Below are 21,640 nucleotides of genomic sequence, written 5' to 3' on the forward strand. Positions count from 1 at the left end.
TTCCTTTCAACCAAACAAGGGAATTTTGTGGCCTTTGAAATTATGTAAGAATTAAGTGAGAATGGAATTTAAATTCCCTTCAATCAAACCCCCAGTAATAATTTGATATCAATTGCCCCAAACTATTGGGTTATATAAATTAAAATATCACTTCTATCATATCATGCATTTTGAGAAGTAATAAAGGGGGACAATTACGTACAATATAATTGACACAAAATATGCTCAATATATCAAAATTTAGATCTAATTTTTCAATAGCAGTTCAAATTCCGAGTTGTTTTCTACAAGGTAAAAGATTGGGACTCAAATTCCCAAATCCACCGACACATAATAAAACACAATAAGTACGTACACAAGCCTGAAACATTACATACACACTCAGATCTCTCTGTGTGTGTATATAAAAATATAAACTATACATACATACATATATATGTATTACAGACAGATATATATATTTTATAGTTTATTACTAATAGAAGGCAGGAAATTATATTAAAAGTAAAAATTAATTAATTGATTAATGGAAAAGCAAGGAAGTTTTATTTATTTGTGTCTGGAGGTGTCAAGTTGGTTGATAAGGTAAAGGGCGTTACTGGTAACCCTAGCGACGTTCCGGATTCGGCGTTTAACGTCCGACCGTACGGTCACTTCAACTTCCTTAAACCCGTCGAGGCACGTGTCCTCGTTGGTCAACGCCGCGCTGACCCACGTCTCCACGTTGCTCATCTGCCACTCGAATGCGATCCCTCGCCGGAGGTGTTTCAGCTCCGCCACGCTGCGGCTCAGCTCGTCCACCGTGTCCCCCATTTGCTCCACGCAGTCGCTCACCGCCGCCTTCTCCCGCCGGCTCCGGGCCTTCAGCCGCCGCAGGAACACCGACGTCTTCCCCGCGCGGTGGAGGCTCACGCCCACCGCCGCCTGCGCCAGGTCCCGCGGCGTCCTCATAGCGCCGCCGGAGTACTCCGACAGGGTCCGGTAGCAGATGCCCGGGAAGCTGGCGTTCACGCACGACTTCCGGACCAGATCCCCCGCCGGCGACGACGTCGAAACGTGGCGCGGCCGTCTTTCTCCGGCGACTAATGTGCAGCACAAGACCAGGGCTTGAACAAGGAGACAAAACCTTAAACTTAAACCCATCACTCTGAGCCTTCAAATATGCCTTTCCGACCAAAGATTTCTGCTAAAACCGATAATGAGAGTGATAGCTAATAGGAGAGCAAGAAAGAGTGAGAGACAAAAAAGAGAAATAAAAAGGGCAGTTAGCTGCTGACCTCTTTTATAGAGGTTTGGTGAATATTGTCGAGTATTAATATTATGGCGATCTACCCGTCCTCAATATATTTATATTATAGTATATGTTAGAAAATAATGGCAAAAAGTAAAGATAACAGGATTTAGGGGTCTGGTAAAATTTTCGGTCTCTGATACCAAATTGAAGCATGTGTTTCATCTCAACTAAAAGTTTAAACTGATAATTGGATTGCACATTAATGGTTATATGCTCAACAATTCTGTTCTGTTCTGTCCAACACTACTTAAGGTATGAAACATATATATGCAACAGTATATGTATAATCCACATACAGTGATTAAAACATCATAGTTAAGGTGTTAATTACGTGTGGGATTAGGAAAATGATATGACAATGTTGTATAGCTATCAACGGAGCTATATATGATTGCGATGCATATATAATGAAGTTTGTTGGGGAGGGAGTAATATATAATATCTTAGCAGAAGACAAATATTATTGATGGAAACTTGGAAAGTGAAGCAGAGGATAATTCAAAGGGTGGGTATGTAAGTAAATGCACCGCAGGTACGTGATGGCCTGCTGGCACCACCCCTAGCCAATCCCTCCATCCTAATTAATTCTATCCATATATAAATGCATGCTAATTGATACGCCAGACTGATAAGATGGTACGTGGATGAGTAAATTATGAATGATGACTTGATGAGTAAATCATAAGTGACAGGAAATTTCAATTCTAACCATTTTCAAAAATAAAAAGTTCAATTCTCACCAGCGGCAGCATGGGTAGCTTAACTAGTCATAGAGGTGTTGTTAGGTGTAATCATAAAGCATCGGAATAGGGAAAATCACATTATTGTGTGTTTTATTACACTGTTGGTGTATTATGAAACTCACTCGCTATAAATGGTCACTGTAATTACCATAACACTCTCACTTACCAAAACGTGCAAAAATCCTCAGAATTACCACTGTCTTTAGATTAAACTGATTCAACGACACAGATACGACCACACCGCCACACCTAATGACATGACCACATACGAGCGCTCTTTATATATATATATATATATATTAGTAGCAATTATTAATTTAGACTGATTTCATCCCTGAATACCTCACATTTTAGGGGTTCTAAGACACATCACACACATGTATGTGTACATTGGTTCCATGTTAATTAAACAAAAAATTTGAGTGTAAGCTTTTGGAGTCTAAATATAATTTGGTGAAGTTAAAAAATTTGAGTTATTGAAAAAAAAAAAAGTTATGATTTACCTATAATATAATCTTTGGTAGATATATATATTAGTATTTAAAAAAAAAAAAATTGTTAGAATAAGGAAGTTAGGCAGATTATTAGGCAAGCATGTCTGTGGTTTCACTATCTAACAGTGGCTTTGATTTGCATCATATCTTTTGGTCAATACACAACTAAATCCCCACCAAACATTATATTGTGAATGGGCAACAGCATTTTTACATTATGCTCACCATCATAGGACGTATAATTGAAGATATATATATATATATATATATATATATATATATATATATATATATATATATGTTTCATGATACGCAGCATTTTTTTTCCAATCAAAATAAATAAATAAAATTAAAATACTCAGAGGGTGGCAGTGAGGGTACGGTCCCATTTTGTTGAATTATTGTAGAAATTCCTGACCTTCTGAGCTCTTGTGGAATATAATAGTGATGATATTCCAAACTAAAGCTTATCTTTTTGGGTATTACCGATTCTATTAAGTTATGTTCATAATTATTTTTTCAACTTATTAAAGTATAAAGAGTCAATGTTGTTCTTATTAAAAATTGGACATTTAACTTTTTTATTTGAGAGAATCACTTCGTGCCACTAGATTAATTACAAGATCGATCGATATAATTGGCAAATTAAAACTTATCTTAGCTTGCCTTGCCAGCCACAACCAACTTTAATTTCACATTATTTCAGTTTGCAAACCCCATTAAACTTGTTGGTGAAATTAAAGTAAAATTTATGAGTAAGCAAAAATAATGGTGACTAGTGCTTCAAGGCATGGCATGTGCATCCTTGCAGAGTTGCAGGTGCTGCCATGGCCCCCTCTTCTCCACCATTAATAATGTACTCTGTCATCCAAAATATCTTATATATGCCTGCGTTTTAATTTTTAATTTTTAATTTTTATATTTTTCAATTGGAGAATATATATATATATATATATATATATATATATATATATATATACAGGTAAAAACACGCCTATTTTTAATTTCTTATTTTAAAAAATAGAGAATTTGTTGAAAATTTTTCAGTCCCAACCCTAAACTGATAAGATACACTATTAGAAGGCAACATTGCAACACTCAATCAATGTATTGGAGGATGTTGGATCCCGAACTTTTCCTTAGGTCCGATCCATTTAGAAACTAAAAAAAATTGTCCAGAGAACAATTTCTAAAAAGTGACTCATTTTTTTTTTAAATAATTAATTGTAATATAATAATAATAAGTAGTAGTATGGACCATTTTTTTTTTTAGAAACAAAGACTTAGTTCATTTCATGTGATAAAACAATACAAATGATAGGAGGGTTTGAAATTTATTTTTAGCAGTTGGATTCTTGATTCCTATTTTGACTAGTTTTTTGTCAAAATAATAATATAGACAATAATGCTAACAATTATCCGGATAATAAACTCACCCGATATATTTTACCACATATTTTATGTACATTATATTGGACAATGTTGTATGTACTACCACCTAACGTGTCAATATAGCTAATTAAAAAAACAATAGTTGTCCCTATAGTCAACTATTAGCAGCACAAATAAAATAAGATGTCCCTATACTATAAGTGCTGCTAGGACCCTTTTTCTTGTATTTTCAACATTAGTGAAAACGATCTTACTTCAACTATATATGTACTTAATTAATTATGTTAATTACAATGAGGGTAGTATATGTTAAGGATTGTATATTGATCAACTTAAAGAAAGGTAGCTAGAATATAAATGTCTTTAATTTAATGTTGACAATTAAGAAGGTCAAGTTACTACCCGACACATTGGGTAAATCTTGCTTTTGATCAAACAAGAGAGATAAATCACACTTGAAAAATTTATTATCCGACACATAAAGTAAACTGCACTAAAAGAATCTTGTGTTTCGAACTTGATAGATAAAATAATTATAAGAATCAAACTTGTGATATTTTGATACGAGAATTATGTTTCACATACTTAATCACTTTATTCAGAGATGTAATATAATGCTGGTTTTAAGGTAGATAAAATGGGGCAGCACAACATTAATTAATTCCCCACAAAATTTTGGACTCAAAATTCAAAAACAAACAACGATGAGCTGTCCTGCCCAAACGATATTTCTTTGGTTCGAAAACAACAATTGAAAATTTAGCATGAAAAAAAAATAAAAAATCAGACGCATTATACCTACATCATTAAATGAGTTCTACCAATTTTGTTATATTTCTAAAATTTTGGGTCCACAACGCAATATTAAAAATACAAAATATTTACATGGTATACCTTCATTTAGAATATCCAACCGAAGTATAAGTAAAGGATCGAATTTTCATTCTGCAACATTTTTCTTAGATGACGAGAAAAGTTCACAATCACTATTTGAAAGTATATACTATATAAATTCTATTTCTGTGTACTAGTATGTTAATCATATAAGAAAGACCTTATGTAGTGAATTCACCTTATAGTATTAGAATCATGCCCACTCACTTAGCTGGGCATCTGTTTCGGCTCCCAACCTTATTCTTCAAATTAGGCTATATATGTCTAATTTAGAAAATGATTTCTGGAAGTCATTTTTTGAGTTTCTTGGGTTTTCAAAAGAAAATGAAATTAACGAAAAATACGCCTTCTATATATACAAAGGAATTGAAAATATGACTTATTTTTGCGAGAAAAAATAAAGTCTTTTGAATTTTTTTTTGAAAATATAATTTTTAGATCTCTCCCTCATGCTCAACTCGATCTCTTGGATAGTTTTCCATAACAAATTAATTCATGATTTTTTTTTTTAGAACTCTGGCATGCATGCATGTGTTGTAATGGCGGGTAGAGTAATTTTCGTTAACACTCTATTATACGTTGTTTTTAAATTGTTATTAGCAGATTATGTATATAATGTAATATCATTATTGTCATGTCATATTATACGTTCCATCTGACAAAGCATATAATGTGACAATAACAACTTAAAAATAACACACGAAAAATACTCTAGACGAATAATATATCGGAGTTGGTGGAAGGGAAGAGGGTAACGTGCCCTTCCGCTTAGCTTGTGTGACCATTAAGGATCTAAAACATCACTACAACGTTCCCATCCCGTGGTCCCTTAAACATTACAATTAGCATTAATTAATGAATGGATTGATGCATCTATGATCTTTGTTTTTTTCCCTTTTTCATATGTTATTGAAAACTCCCATGCTTTATTTATAGTTAACTTTGTATTCTTCTCTCACGCCGACAGCAATTGAAATGGATTTAGATTCAAAATTACACCTAAGAGAATTGGACATCGTTTTACATTGCCACACAAAATCATTTAAGAATGCATGAGGAAACGTACGTGACACTGAAATTCGAACTTGTGACTTTTCATTTAGCCACAATTATATTATTCGATCACAAGATATTTGATTGATGATAACATATATTTGATATATGCATTAATTGATAAAGATTGATTACCATTTTTTGGTATATATATCTTAAATATTGAGATTAAATTTATGGTGTTAGTTGATCATAAGCTACTACCTAGCAAAAGTAATTATGATACTTATTTATAATGTTCCAAGATAGAACATATATTTTGGCGTAATAATAAATTGTATAGGCCGGAATTGAAAATGATTTTGAAAGTTATTGATATCAACATTTGTCTGTTATGTAACCATAATACATTTTGTTGCATATATTCAGCATCTTCACTACTGTAGCTCGAGTTATGTCCATTCTTATTGTTAAGCGATCTGCGAATCCTATTTTTCACATTGTTGTTTGGGAGGCCCGTCTCATCATCTCGTGGACTGTTTTTCTTCTGATTTAATCATTTAAAAAAAAAAATGTGTACAAGATATAGCCCAAAGTTTCTACATTTTTTTTTTTTATATTGATAATACCAGCTAAAGTCGTCATTTAAACATTCCTAATAATGGCGTCCGATGCTTGACTGCCATGTAGTGACAACGCAAGCTACACCCACCACTGCGGCGGTGCTCCTCCGTCTACCACCACCTTCCCATAACCTAACGACGTTACCGTCAATCACCGTTATATCCTGGTAACGGTACCACCCCATTTCTCCCATTCTCGTTTCCATTACCCTCTCCCAACACCCGTACCAGTCCTTCACCAACACTTCACCCCCACCGCCGCCGTTACCGTTACTCTCAGCGTCGTTACCGCCGGCCAGCTCATCATCGCAGTCAAAATACGCGGCGAACTTCCCCTTCGTCGAGCCATCTACTCCTTCCGACGCGGAAAACGGCGTTACAGTAGTTCTAGGAGCCGTTGACGGCGGCTCACTGGAAGCTGGCCTCCTCGCGGCGGCTGCTTGGCATGGCTCCGAGCTTGGTTTTGACGGCGGAGATAAAGAAGGGACTTTGATCCTCCAAAAGCCGGCGGCGGCGGCGAGGACAGATACCCACCACGTCCATAATTTATCGAATCTGAGATAGTTGAAAGCTAGAGCTTCAACCGGAGAATCTAACGTATTCATTATTTATCTTCCCCGGAGAGTGGCTATCGGGTTTCTCTGGCTCCCCATTATATACTGAAAGGGTGTGAGTGGGAGAGACGAAATCTGAGCCGTGGGATTGGAAATGGGGAAAAGCATCTGACAGAGATGCCGGGAATCCAGCATGGAAGATACTAAAACATCCAAGGTAGATCCTAAATTCCTCTACTACATATACCCGGGGATTTCGCCTGTTAACTTGGTGACACGTGCAACTCTCTGATTGCTTGTCTCGTTAAATGTGGAAACGTGGGACCGTTATAGTGGCTATTGGGCTATGATGCTTGTCATGGATCTGTTTATGTCGGCCCAGACTAGAGCAGCCCAGCCCAAATAGCGTAAGGTTGGAGGATTTGTCCAAAAGGCCCCAAAACATGTTCAAGAATCTGAATATAATCATCATTTACATGGAAAATTGACGATTTTAGCATACTCAACCCTTATGTTATTGGGATACTTTTTGATAATATGTTAGCTTATTTGACCATTATTAGCTGTTTGACTTGGTTAAACATTCAATATAAGTGTATAATTAATTAGTCTTTTTTGTAATAGCTTATTGTTCCAAAACCCTAAAATGCAAAAACCTACTCAAAACAGTTTTTTCAATAAGTTTTTGAAAACTTCATTTTGCATATAATTAGCTATCAGCTAACAGCTATTTACCAAACACCCTGTGTTCATTAAAACCGCTACATCAGGAAAAACTTATCACCAATAAATTAAGAACCAAAACAGATCATATGAGAGACTAATAGCATGTTTAGTTTGCAGTATAGATTCATTATGGAATAGTATTTCCGGTAAGGCAGTATTAGACTAATCTCGAGAACTCAAGAACACTTGATTAGTGTTGGCAGATACATACATAATTAGGGAGAGATAAGATATTCTATCTCATACAGAAAGAACATAAGAAAGAATTTGGAGGTATGATTAAAGACTTTGAAGGAGCTTCAAAGTCTCATCAATATGCTTTTCGGGCTGGAACTGATTGTTATAGATGAGTTGGACGACTCCATTCTTGTCAAGAACATAGGTCTGTCTTCCAGGCAATGCACCAAAAAGATCTGAGGGGACTCCCCACTCTTTCCTCACCTTGTCCCCTTCATCACTTAGCAGTGTAAATGGAAGTCTATATTTCTTGGCAAAGGCCTGCATTATATATGCAGCAGCTACATTAGTGCTTGATCTCCGATCCAAAATAAATTTTAAAAACGACCCCCGAGGCCCGGGATATGGATATAGATACTGGTGCAGTATGTTGGAAGAAATAAAATACCTTGTGGGATGATGTATCATCCCCGCTAATCCCGACAACTTCAGCTCCTGCTTTCTTGAATTTCTCGTAAGAGTCCCTGAAGGCACAGGCCTGTGATAGTGTGATCAATATAAACAGATTGGTCAGTACTTACATACAAGACTTCATTGCTACTCAGATCAATATAATGTCCTCCTGCTGATATGATATTAACTCAATCAGTTTATCATTCTACAGCAGGCAGCACTCTCTTGTCCAGTTGTTCTAAGCAGTATCTACATTGATATGGACTTACAAAAGCACATCTCTTAAGTTGGTAAGACAGTTGATTCGGTAATTACAAGGTTTCAAGTTTGACTCATTGCGAGAGCTGTCTATTTGTTTTCTTGTTCCCGAAAAAGTTAAATCCCCAACCCGAAGGGCCCCACACCTCGGCCCAACAGGCGACAAAGCATCTGGGAGGATGTAAATCATGGTAACTCAGATGGACACATAGGCTAGACCTTTGCTTACTGCGCACAAGCAGCCCGCTTATAGAACACAAAGTTGTCTATTAGTTTTTTTGGTTTGAGCCAATGATCAACAATATTTATACTCTTGCCTTCCTTGACAATCCTAATTCTCATCACCCCCTTTTCAATAAGGCTTTAAAGCCATGACAATGTTACCATTTCCTAAGAATGTTTCTCATGTGCAACTACTTGGTAACCACAAACTTATAAGTTCCACTCCAGGTGGGAGTAGCCTATTCACCTTTTTGGTTTGAGTCAATCAGTTATCTGCAATCTAAGCTGATTACTGCCTTGTGATTCTCAGGTTTTACCTAGTACACACTCTAAGGAGAATGGAAAACAGAAAATGCTACCAATTATTCCAAGCTATAATCAATTTCTGACCACAAATTATCACTTAGAGAGATGAAATGCAGATTACAATACAATACAATACCTGTTTGGTGCAGCCAGGAGTTTCATCAGCAGGGTAGAAATAGACCACCACAGGCTTGCCTTTGAACTTGGACAGGCTCACATTTCTCCCATCTTGATCTTTCAATGTAAACGCCGGCGGCGCAGAGCCTTTGTTCACCTGCGAATTGAAAACCAAACACACCCAAAAAGAGCCCGGAAACCAAACGCCATCAGACCACCAAAATAGCTAATAAATCAAGCGAAAAGAAGCAATTTTAAGGAAAAAGAATGCACCTTTGCAAAAATGAAACTTCTTGGCGTTGAAGAAGAAGAAGAAGGCAGTGAAGGGGAGGATGAGCGGTGGAGTTTGAGGCCATAGAACTGCGATTCTGAGGATTTGGAGATAATGCTAAGGTTGTGAGACAGAGGGGTTTTGGGGGACTGGGTGTGGAGGAGATAAGGAAGAGTAGTGAGCTTAGCAGAAAGAGAGAGGGAAGCCATTTCTGGAAATGAAGAGATGAAAAAAGCAGTGAAATGTGAATTCTGACAGATCTGTCTGTCCCAGATTCTAATCCAATTCACAATTTTGGTTTTGTGATGTTGATGAGGGAAGAAATCTACACTGGGATAACAGTTTTGCATAAGAGGCAACTTTACTTGCATGTGTGGAGGTTTGTTGTCCCCATATCTGGACTGTAAGGTCAAAAACTTCCCAGAATATAATGTAAGGCATATATTGGTTTAACCACAGTCCACAGTGAAAATATAATTAGATGTAAATTTATCAAAAGGGTCTAACTCAATTAAACAGAATTGTGCCTTTTAAACCTGGAATTTTGACCGCCCGTATAATTTTGGTCTCAATATTTGCGGATTTAGCTTTAGTTCAGTAGCCAGTATTTGTAGAAGAGATCAATATTTAAAATTTGAACGCGATAGTGAGGAATTGTGCCGTCAAAAAATAGACAAATATCTCTTGCGAATCGACATTTAGCCTAATCTGTTGAGTCATTGAGTTACTATGATTACCTTCTCCCAAATATTCAGTAGGTCAGAATGTGGAGCTTTTGGAGTTGAATTCTATTTTTTGAGAAGAAAAAATAAAAAAGTTGGGACCGGATTTGTAATTTAACAAAAGAGAAAATGGTAGATAGTTTTTTTTTTTTTTTTTTTTTTTTTTTTTTTTTTTTTTGAAACAGAAAACGGTAAGTAGTTATAGGTAACTCACTTCCTGGAAATGAAAACAGGAAAACGGCAAAACCCTTCGTCCCTTCCAATTCACAAAGCAATTCTAAAACCCTAACCTGAAGGGATAGCTCGGAATTTCAGACCTCAACTGCGAATCACAAAATTTCTCCATAGACTTCGCTGCATCTATGGAGGGATTACAAAAAACATTCCGCGATGCCGTTTCACAGGATCCAAAGGCCAGCTTAAGCGCAATCTCGTCTTTTTTTGAAAAATCAAAGCACAACTCCTCTGCCTCTGCTTCTTCATCCGCCGATCACTCTCAGCTCTTGATCACTCGACCTCCCAGGTTAAGATTGCTCCATTTTTGCTTCATTTTTTATTGTTATTGAGCTTTGTGGTGATTATCCGGAAATGCTTATGGTAAAACTGCAAAATCATTTAGTACAGGCAAATGATATCGGCGTGGACGTGCTCAAAGCTTTGTGCCGTTTGCTTTGTTGCCGGAATATTCGTTGGTTACACGTTGAAGAAGCGTGTCCGCAACTGGGCTTGCAAACTACTCAAGCAGATCAAGAAGGATTGACTTCACAGTTCCCAGTTCCCATATCACTGCAGAATTTACAAGTGTTTTGATGAATTTAAGGATTCAAACTGTTCTTTGGAACAATTGTATTGCTAATTCTGGATTAGCCGTTTTCGATATTAAAATCTTTTTCCATTTGGACTAGCATTTAGTATTCCTTTTTATACTGCTGACAATTTGGGTTACATTTGTGTCACTGCAACGTCATCATTTCAGCATGAATAGAACATATTTCTTCTATAGCAGTTGGGGATTAACTTATTGAAAATTTCTTTTCTTTTACATGCCTTGTGATTTAATTTGTTCTGGTACATTTATGTAAAACCATTCAAAGGAGTCCAGTATAGTCGGCACTCTGCTTAAGAGTGGGACGATACTGCTGTTATCTTCAATCTTACTATTTTACATAACTGAATGACTTTCGTTCTATTTGAATACCAAGAACAATGATGCTGTTCATGCCAGGTTGTGCAGCTCTAGCCTTCTTGACGCATTCAGCTCTTCTGTTCTATACATGTGCTATAAGGGTATGATGAACTGTGAATTTGAAATACTTTGTATTTCCTGTGAGGTGTGAGATATTTCAATGATATATACGTATACGTGTATGCTCTTAACCATTTGAATTTACAGAATAAAAAAAAAAAAGCAAGAGAAGAAAGTGCTCGATGCACGCATCAGTGCCGAAGATTTTTTCTTCAGAAGTATTCCTTGTGGAACTCAAATCGTGTTGATGTCTTGTATGTCAGTTCTTGCGATAGCTTCTTCAACTCCTTTGCCAAGACTGGCATCCCGCAATAAAAAACTCCTACCAAGCAAAAAAAAAAAAATGATTAATAAATTTTTGTTGGCTTGACTTACATTCGTTGCATGTTTCTAGTTGTGAGATGCAGACTAATGATCCGAAAGCAATACCAAGTCAGATGATGCTGCCTCTCTTTTATATATGTCATCTTGAAAAGTAAGTGCCCCGTTCTATTTTTCAGATTGTGTGACTTGTTGCTATAATCACAGATCTTATACTATTGTTCTTAATGATACTTGCTTGAAAACATGCACATATCCTTATAAAGAATGTTGGTATTTGTGGCACTACCCTTTTGCGATGATATTATTTGACCTTTAACATCTTCTGTTGTATATTTCATTTTAGCTATTTCATGTTGGGTTTGCTGTATGTTGTCACGCTTCTGTGGCTAGATCTTAGCTTGAGTAATAGATAGAGAAAGATGTGACTTGCAAATGGTAATTGTGTAAAGAGAAAGACGTGACTTTGCACATGTAGATTGTGTAAACTTCATTACCTATGGTAGAATAAGGATGCTTCAAAGCTATTTTGCTGAATACTTCTGTCCAATTTGGGCGTGCAAAATGTGTCCTTACCTGCAAGAAATGGTGTTTTTGCTATAATCTTGGAGGAAAATACTTGATGGCTATCAGTGAATTTCATATTTTATTTTTAAATATAAACACTTCTACTTAAGAGACTTGATGGATCATACCCTTGTACCGGAGAGGATGTCAATACCATGTTTTGCATGGTTAAGTGCTTGGACCATGGTGATGAGAGTTGACCTTGCATCACCTTCTTCATAAACACTTGTTAGATAATTGTGCATATCTATCTGGCCCTGTTTATTTGAGGTCATCCATATTAAAAGGAATTACCGTGTTTAATGCACAATGTTTGGGCACAACACAGGAAAAAGGGAAGCCAATTAAGGATTATGCATTTGTTACCTTGTGATCCATCTCTGCAACTTCATTCATCACTCCTTTGAACCACTCAAAGGATCCAGGTTCTCTTGTTACCCAATAGAAATGTGCCCTTTTGGCCCGTTGTGTTTTCTTCTTCGTAGTTGATGATGCTATACTTGAAGAAGCAAAACTTGTCCAGCTATCATCTGATGCACTGTTTTCTGTATTTGAATCCTAAGCCATCATACGGAAAAAGAATATATTAAGTTTGAGTGCAACATTATAATTTGTATTACCACATTAATGCAAAAAAGGGCACCATTTGATCTTCTGTTCTTGAATTGTTTAATAGGTCTCTTAAGATACTTATAAAGGGTGTAGCTCCAATGCCGAGCCCTACAAGAAGCAAGACATCGTAGTTATGATAGTCTTGTGCTGGTGCACCATATGGTCCATCAACGAGCAATCGGGGTAAACTGCACATAAGTCACCTTGCTCAGAGTCTCCCCTTTTAAATAATGCAAATTCTATGAAAATTTGAGTGCGAAATCATTTAAATGAGATTACCCTCTTTGATCAACATTCCCAAGTTCTCCAAACTTTGCTCGACCTATCTCACATATTGAGCCAACATCCTCTGTATACACTTTCTTTAGTTCTTGTGTCCAGTCTCCTACTGTACGGATGTGAACACTAAGGTTGTCATCATCTGGTGCTGAGGTTATTGAAAATGGATGCCTGATAAAGAAAACAAATGTGTTGGTTTAAGTTTTAGAGGTGCAATGTGTAACTGTCCTAAATGGGGAGTTGGGTGCATACCATTCAAATGGAGAGATCATTGGGCATTGTAAAAATATGTACTGCCCACTCTTGTATTTGAAACCATTTGGCTTTGCCATAACCAAACTGAAGACATCTCCTGGAAGTACAGAAACCTGTAAGGATCAAAAACTAAACTGTTGATCTCTTTCTTCTTTTTTTGTTTATTTTTTCCAGAATGCCGTGCCAATATTTGCTTAGACATGAGGAAGAATTATAATATCATAAGAATATGAACACAGATATGTGTGCGTATTAACGTGGAGTATATCTTATTTTCATTAAATCACCCACAAGACATGCTTGCTAGGATAATATTTTTGTTGCTGGCATGAAGAAGACAGTTAACTGATGACAATATTTACACAGACTGGAAATTGAAGTGTTGGATAGGATGCTTATTTGGTGGGCTAATATGCTGGAATTATTTGTAAGTGGCGATTCGAATTGAACCAGGATTAGTTAGATTGTTCAATTTGAATTTGGTGGAATGAAACTTAGGAATATTTGACTAGAATGTAGCAAATTGATAGTTGGATGTTGGTCCTTCCATGTCCTTGTTGGTCATGATAGTTGAACAGTGGAAGGTAGATGTGTTGATTATGGATCCAAGGTGTCACAGAATGACCAAAGTTAATTTGGTATTAAGTTTTGACAGCATTTATTGATTTTATTCTTATTAAGACAATCTTGTAAATTACTAGTAAATTACCTTCAAAATTTTAACTGCATAATGTTCCGCTCGGCATTTCCTCAGACTCCGCTCTGCTACATATAAGATCAGGGGGATGGAGATGTACATCCATGTCTGTTATGAGCAAGAGTTGATGTATGAATATTCATTTAGTATGTTGTATATTTAACTTTTTGTGCTAGATCTCATGCTTGAACTTAATATATTCATTTGCTAAACAGGTAAATTGATTATTTAGGTATGCTTACCGTCTTATACTGCCAGCTGTGGACCAAGATCAGTAAAGTTCCATGTACTAGAAGCAGTACATAGACTAGTGCAAAAAGGTGGTGAGAATACCAGAAGGCATTAAAGCCTGTTAGTCGGTTCAGAGGTGGTGGCAGGTTTACAATATTCCTCCTGAATTGCCTTGTGGCTAATGTGAAGGCGATTGTCATAAGTACCACCATTGACATACCAGTCACGCCTTCGACTCCAAGCAAAAAGCTTTTGTAAGTAGGCTTTACTCCATTGAAATCTGATGCTACAAGTGCAAATTTTTCAGGCGATGAGTTAATGAGACGGGGGAAATCACATGCTAAATGATTTCCTGCATGAAGTATGATTCCAACTGCGATGGCATAGGCTATTATCTGTAGAACAAACAGAACACTTTGTTAATATGATGGAGATTAACCCATGAAAGTAGGTGATTTACTGAAGTTTCACAGTGCTTCTTACCTTATGAAAATTAATATTGTCATCAAAAGGTATGAATAGCCTTGCTTTTGTAGATCGTAGCCATGTCAATATGTTTCGACAAACTGGTAATAGGATGAGAGCCATATTTAACTTGAGTGTCTCTGCAGCACCTTTAGCTGTTGTCAAGCAGTAACCCATTATATGAAATGCTGCTTTTTGCTTATACTGTAGGAACTTCCATGTGAAAAGCGCACCCATAGCAATGAACCATAGCAGTAGAATCCAGCCTCTTTGCCAGTTCTCTAATACAAGACACCTGAGTGCACAGCTTGCTCTTTTTAATACATTCTTGGAATTACGTGTTCCTAAGTTCTGACTCCTTCCTGCACTCGCTGTGCTCAGTGGCCTGCTGTAGTTCATATATCTGTCCCTTTGCAGTAGTAATGTTTCCAACTGCCATAACTGAAAGAAGGGTAGATGATGATGAGCATTTCTTCCCTGTCTCATCCAGTTACAGTTAATTCTTTACTCTACCTTACTTAATCAACTATATATATTTGATTATATTATTTGCAGTCTAACGAAGATGATTTCATTGCAGCAGATGTTAATGTTCCTAGTGGGAGATGGGATCATTGAAGGTTTCTGAAGCTTTATTACAACCTGATGATTTTACCATTTTACCAGTTTACCATTGCTTAAAGAAATTCCCAACATCTGCTCCCATTATGATTGATTCCTAAAGGCAATGATTGATGAATCATGCTCTTTCAGTTGGGATTATGCATAGTATAGACACGTATCTTGTATCAACTTTCTTTAGTATTATTTTTTAACTTTTCTGCTAAAGTAAAGTATAAAAGAATTGGTCTTCTTGGTTTGAACCGGTTAGCTATGGACAACCAATGTTGGTTTATCTCATTGTGGTCATTTGCTGGCTAAGGTCACAAATTCACAATGTGGGATTTATTTAATGCACATCATCGAATAGTGACTGCGAGTTTCTCTTGTTACTAAAAAAAAAAAAAAGTATGATATACATACCTCAATATAGCCAAGATTTTCAGGGTCTAATTCCTCCATTATTAAAGAAGCATACTCGTCTGCACGTTCTTTCAATTTGGACAGCTTATTCGCGGAAGCACTCAGCATTATTAGCTGTTAAAATGTCACCCAAAGAAAACAAAGAAAAAAAATAAGGAAAGTAAACGACTACAAATTGTTGAAAAAATAGGTGTTAGTTGAGTTGAATAGTTCCTCTTTAATTGAAAATTGAGAAACAATATTCTTTCTTGTCTCCAATTTTCAAAATTTTTATATAGTGGTGGGTGATTACTGATTAGATTTAGCCCATTATTTATGGCGCCAGTTGTTTATGCCAAAACACATATAATATGGTTTGACCTAATCTTCAACTTCCTTCCCATATGATAAGCTAGCCAATCCATGTCCAACTAACCTCCTGCACTTCGTCTCGCGTGATCCTTCCATCGCCATTGCTATCAGCCCTAAACTCACCAAAAATAAATATAAATTCAAATCGTAATTGGCAAAAAAATAAAATAAAATAATTATTATTGGCTTGAATGCTTGATTTAGTATAACTGTATAAGATAGAAGATGGTGGTTATACGATTAAAAGTAAATATGTGATGAATAAATTATTAATTAAAATCTAAGGTAGAGTGGAAATGAATCTGTTAAGCAAATTTGACAGGAAATGATGAAAATGAAGAGATGGATGTTTATGTGGTAGGGCAATCGAATTTCCAGGAGTTATGGAACAATGGAAAAGATAGAGAAAGATGAAAAGGAAGGTAGTCCCCACATGTCAAAGAAAATCTGAAGACGAGCGTCAAAGCTCTGGTCTGAAATCTGCAGCCAAAAGTCGTGAAGCTCTGCTTTGGTTATCTTGGCGGTTTTCTGCCGCCTCCGTCGCACCAATGCATCGAAAACCCCTACCGCGAACTCCTTGGAATCAGCCATTCCTGTAGAAATTGTACATAAATATGGAAAAGCAAGCGGAGATTGAGCTAACAAGTTAAAAGTTTTGTAAACGAAGATGGATTAAACCTAAACTGCCATGCAAATGCAATGATGCCGGAAAATTAAAGGAAATGTGTAGAGTTTGAGATTGAAGTACCAATGCAATCGCCGAAATCTTCTCTGGAAAGCAAGCCGTCCTCGGCTAATTTATCGAAGCGAGCCTCGACTTTTTTCCAGAGCTCAACGGAGGCGGGATCTTCCGTGGTTTTGCTGATGAATCTGAGCCCTCCGAGAGCGCGCTGAGCGCTCGATTTACTCCTCACCAGCTGCAAATTCGACCTCATCACTTCCCGCGACGTCAACGCCGTCTGATTCACATTACTCTGCTGCTGCTGCTGCTGATGATGATGATGATGGTGAAGATCATCCGCGTCCGACGACGACGCCCTAGACCGCGTCGACGGCGACCTCAGCCACGAGAATTTCCGGTGAAGCTTCGACGCGGCCGATAACGTCCTCCCGAAAATCCCGCTAACAACCGCCGCATCCTCCTCCTCGTCGTTGCCATTGTTATGCGGCGGAGTGGGCGTAACGCTACACAGAACAATGGAATTATCATCCAGCTCCAGCGTGACCTCCACCAAATCCTCATCATTATTCCTCCTCAAATCATCCAAAAAAATCGGCAGCATTGGCCCGCCAAAGTACTCATGACCACCCTCCCCCGCCGCCGTCGGCGTGTAATCATCCGGCAGCTCAAAATTCCGGCTGTAATTCGATCGCTTCGAACTACTCCCAAACGACGAGCTCCGCATCAACGACTTGAGCTGCATTTTCCTAGCTAACTGCAACCACTTAACCTTCAACCGCAAACCTTTTTTTAATCCTTTCCCAAAAATGAAATAATCTCTCCAGCTGAATAGAGAGAGAGAGGAACAATAATGTTAGCAGCTTAGGTCACACGCATTGTTGGGAGAAGGTGTTGAAACAAACACCTCTCAACCGATCCCAGAACACGATTTCAACGCCTTTGGTTCAAAGTCGTTGGTGCCTAATGGGATGTGAGCTATGAGGAGAAGACAGAGAAAGAAACTAGTATTAGTAGTAGTTGAGGTTTGGTTCCAAGAATATTCATATATTCATCGCCTTGCCTATATAAACGGATTCGCCTCTTGTACTTTTTTTATATTTCTCCTTTCGATCCTAGCCGGTAAACCATCATTGTACTATATGTTCCTACTATATATCAGCGGTAACATCTCATAATGACAATTAAGGATAAAATCCTTGTGTTTTTTTTTTTTTTTTTTTTGTAAATAATAATAATGGTTGGAAAAGCAAATCAAGAGAAAATATATTTATTTTGCCTTGTTGCAAATATTTAGATTATCTGCACTTTTTAAAGATGTGCTGATATTCAGACATGATATATTCTTTATGGAAAATAACAATGATCTCATTAAAGTAATATATTTTGCACGAATTTATGTTATTAGTAATAATAATAATAATAATAAATTAATAATAATGTTGTTTATGTACTTGTTTATTGTACTAGTGTGATAAACTTGAAGTCTAAGGAATTAAGGATGGTGGTAGTACAATGTTCTAGACTTCGACGAGTGAAATGAAATTTGTTGCTTTTTATCAATTTGGAAATAAAATAACAAACACAAAATGTAGTTTTTTTTTTTTTTTTTTTTTTTTTTTTTTTTTGTTTGTTTGTTTGTTTTGTTTTTGTAGGTGATGACAGAAATGTGTACTCATTATATGAATGTATGCACGGGGTAAATTTCACACTATAAAGATTTTGTGCAAGGTGTTGGCCAGAGGGTATTCGGATTTGACTAAAATAGTGTTGACAATAATTGAACTTGTGACCTTAGATACGAAAATCTTGTTCTACTCTTTACAGTATTTTATGTCATATACACAGGTAGACACCTAGAGTTTTTAGTGTCCGGCTAACTACACTGATATTCACAAGGGATCCAACTCCAAATCGTATTATCAATAGTAATTGAATCTTGACTCTATAACTAACAAACTCTCACCCTGTAACTAATGAAAATCATAATTGAACCCTCATCTTATGATTCTTAATACATATATACTATCGAGACTTATTTCACTCTAAACTTTACATCATTGAGTTATCCCATGGGACACTTTGACCTACTTTCTTTCTTATATTTCTCTTGATGCATTATGTTACAAAACAACACTATGTTATCATTTGTTAAATATTATGACAGTTGCCACGAACATTAGAGGATTTAAGTTTGAACAGTGTGTATACGTAAAAGTGTACAATTTGGTGTTAAATCTCAAATTTAACTAGATTAACTCGATTTATCTCTTTATAAGCATAGATGTCGAGTTAATAACCTCCAATATATAATGCGGCAAAATTGAGAAATATGAGTTATAAAAAGAATATTACTTGCTTTCAAAAAAGAATATTACGATGGAGTATACTAATGACCTATTTAACTAGGAGGGTAGGAATTGAACATATATATGAAGAAAGACAATAGTGTATATTTATTTATTTTTACTATATTTTATTTGAAAGAATTTCATGGTCAGATAAAAAGGAATAATATCACATATTGTTAATTTACACATAATTAAATAAAGCATGCGTTATAGCGTTAGTAAGGAACAGCAACAACCTAACGGCCGGACAGGCCAGGGATTATATTAAAATTTAAAACCAAGTCAAAACTTCCATCGAGTTACATAATGGCCTACGTGCTACATGTTATATCAATTTGATACTACATAATATTATTATTGCATCTTTTATATTGCGATCAAACTTTTATTAATATTAATGTCGAAATTTGCATTATCATTAATTATTGATTATGTTCGAGGAATCGAGGGGGAGAGTTTTTGGCCATGTCTCCTTTTCAGCCTGAGCCGTTGACCTCTTCCATGGTCCTCGGTCGCACTTGTGTCCTTGTCGCTGGTTCCAACAAGTAGGCCGGATGTTTTAGACGCTTTCATGTTGGTAGGAGCCTTGATCTCGACCTCATACGCGAGAGTGCATAAATATTGTTAAATTAAATCTGTACGGTAGAAATTAAGAAAGTTGTATTTATGAAAAATAGGGATTTAATTTTTGAAGTACTTTTCAAAGTACAATTAATATTTTTGTTTAAACAAAGAAAAAAAAAAGATTTTTATTGCATATATACAACTGTGAACAGCAGGTCATGTAAGAGTTCACCTGGCCGTCTCTCCTCCTACAAAGGCCGTGACGCTTTCCTATATATCCTCTCTGCACGTTCATAAGTCATAACCTCTTCAATTTCCCCTTAAAATAATATTTTATATATATATATATATATATATATATATATATATATATAAGTTTAATTTGAACCTCAAATTTAAAAGCTCTTCACCGAGCTATGAAAACAAATGAATAAGATAAATCGCTGATTTATCTCAACTGGTCTACAAATTCTTAAATTTAGTGCACACAACAACAAGATTAAATTCATACTTCTTTTTAAAGTAAAACGTATGAATTTATTTTGTGTTAATTAACTAATTAAATTGTGCTTAGACCCCAAATCCAAAAAAAAAAAAAAAAAAAAAAAAGAAAAAAAAAACTATTGATTCTCACGCCCTGGTATAGTACTTATTACCGTAATTAGGTAGACCCAATAATTTGTTTGAACACGTACTGTTGCACTACTACGTACTATAATCATTTCATTAAATCTATCAAACTGTAATACAAACAATGGAAATTAGTATGTTTGGGCTTTTTCTGTCTTCCATTGCCATTTCTTAACAAGCTTTCGTACATTATCCTATAAAATATATATTATTTGCATATTTATGTGCAATGATAAACAAGTTGGCCAATACCCATATGGTGATGTATCCATTAACGTGCCATAGTTTTGATAGCCTATCAATTATTTTAGGTTGATTCTTAATTTTATTTTATTTTTTTGAATTAATTCTATTTTTTTTGTCATAGATTTATATGTGATAGTCCACATTAAGTCATTTCTTATCAAAACATTCAATTTTGATCGTAATATTATTGTGGCATAACTATTTTTTGTCATTTATCAACAAATTAAAACATTTTACATATCGTTAAATGTAAGAGCATTTCGGTCTTTAATTATGATTTTTTTAAAAAATAAACATAAAAAATATAGCGGTTCAACCTACTTTATATTCAACAATTTTGTTGATGGAGGACTAATAATGGTTATGTCACAATAATATTAGGACCAAATGAGGATGTTATAATAAAAAATGACTAAAAGTGTGCTGTCACCTATAAATCTAGAACAAAAAAATGAAATTAACTCTTTTTATTTATTTATTTACAAATGGTAATAATCGGTATCTTATCAATGTGGAAAAATGAATTTGGAGAAAAAGTTGGCCTAGAGGCCTTTAATTGGACACACTTGGTGCGAATGAAGATTAGTTTGAGTATGGTACAAGATTAGTCAGGATACTACGTGATTTAACAAAAAAATGTACCTAATAAACCCATCTCAAATTAGACTTAAGAACTCGAGTCCGATTTTTTTTTTTTTTTTTTTAAATGTATCTAAACCCATCTCATATTAACCTTAAGAACTCAAATCCGAACTGAATTATATATATAATATTCGAATCCGTCCCAAACTCATATATTACATAATTAAACCTGCCTTACAACGGTTTAATCCGATAAGATACTCGTTTTTATAACCCAATTCATTGTTACTCTCTACGAATGT

General features: G+C 35.8%; 5 protein-coding genes across 5 annotated transcripts; 1 reads left to right on the top strand and 4 right to left on the bottom strand.

Annotated features, from left to right (window-relative positions):
• Positions 1–493: 493 nt before the first annotated feature.
• On the bottom strand, positions 494–1,296 carry LOC109187277 (21 kDa protein). Its single transcript, XM_019337452.1, has one exon. The coding sequence runs from the start codon at positions 1,141–1,143 to the stop codon at positions 550–552; it is 594 nt and encodes a 197-aa protein (XP_019192997.1). The 5' UTR covers positions 1,144–1,296; the 3' UTR covers positions 494–549.
• Positions 1,297–6,465: 5,169 nt separating this feature from the next.
• On the bottom strand, positions 6,466–7,038 carry LOC109187442. The gene has a single exon (XM_019337629.1). It carries the CDS (start codon positions 7,036–7,038, stop codon positions 6,466–6,468), a length of 573 nt encoding a protein of 190 aa, XP_019193174.1.
• Positions 7,039–7,778: 740 nt separating this feature from the next.
• On the bottom strand, positions 7,779–9,912 carry LOC109187259 (peroxiredoxin Q, chloroplastic-like). Its single transcript, XM_019337425.1, has 4 exons — positions 9,520–9,912; positions 9,266–9,403; positions 8,339–8,428; positions 7,779–8,211 (listed from the first exon to the last, which is right to left on the bottom strand). Exons 1-4 carry the CDS (start codon positions 9,886–9,888, stop codon positions 7,993–7,995), a joined length of 816 nt encoding a protein of 271 aa, XP_019192970.1. The 5' UTR covers positions 9,889–9,912; the 3' UTR covers positions 7,779–7,992.
• Positions 9,913–10,439: 527 nt separating this feature from the next.
• On the top strand, positions 10,440–11,244 carry LOC109188424. The gene is made up of 2 exons (XM_019339090.1): positions 10,440–10,762; positions 10,864–11,244. The coding sequence occupies exons 1-2, from the start codon at positions 10,602–10,604 to the stop codon at positions 10,997–10,999; spliced, it is 297 nt and encodes a 98-aa protein (XP_019194635.1). The 5' UTR covers positions 10,440–10,601; the 3' UTR covers positions 11,000–11,244.
• A 290-nt stretch (positions 11,245–11,534) lies between these two features.
• Positions 11,535–17,710, bottom strand: LOC109188423 (respiratory burst oxidase homolog protein E). The gene is made up of 14 exons (XM_019339089.1): positions 17,035–17,710; positions 16,720–16,879; positions 16,351–16,399; positions 15,936–16,049; positions 14,931–15,353; positions 14,459–14,842; positions 14,229–14,324; positions 13,517–13,632; positions 13,265–13,435; positions 13,017–13,173; positions 12,740–12,931; positions 12,502–12,630; positions 12,304–12,382; positions 11,535–11,807 (listed from the first exon to the last, which is right to left on the bottom strand). Exons 1-14 carry the CDS (start codon positions 17,708–17,710, stop codon positions 11,698–11,700), a joined length of 2,856 nt encoding a protein of 951 aa, XP_019194634.1. The 3' UTR covers positions 11,535–11,697.
• Positions 17,711–21,640: the final 3,930 nt, after the last annotated feature.

Source organism: Ipomoea nil, unplaced genomic scaffold (genome assembly GCF_001879475.1).
Source record: "Ipomoea nil cultivar Tokyo-kokei standard unplaced genomic scaffold, Asagao_1.1 scaffold1421, whole genome shotgun sequence".
Taxonomy (NCBI): domain Eukaryota; kingdom Viridiplantae; phylum Streptophyta; class Magnoliopsida; order Solanales; family Convolvulaceae; genus Ipomoea; species Ipomoea nil.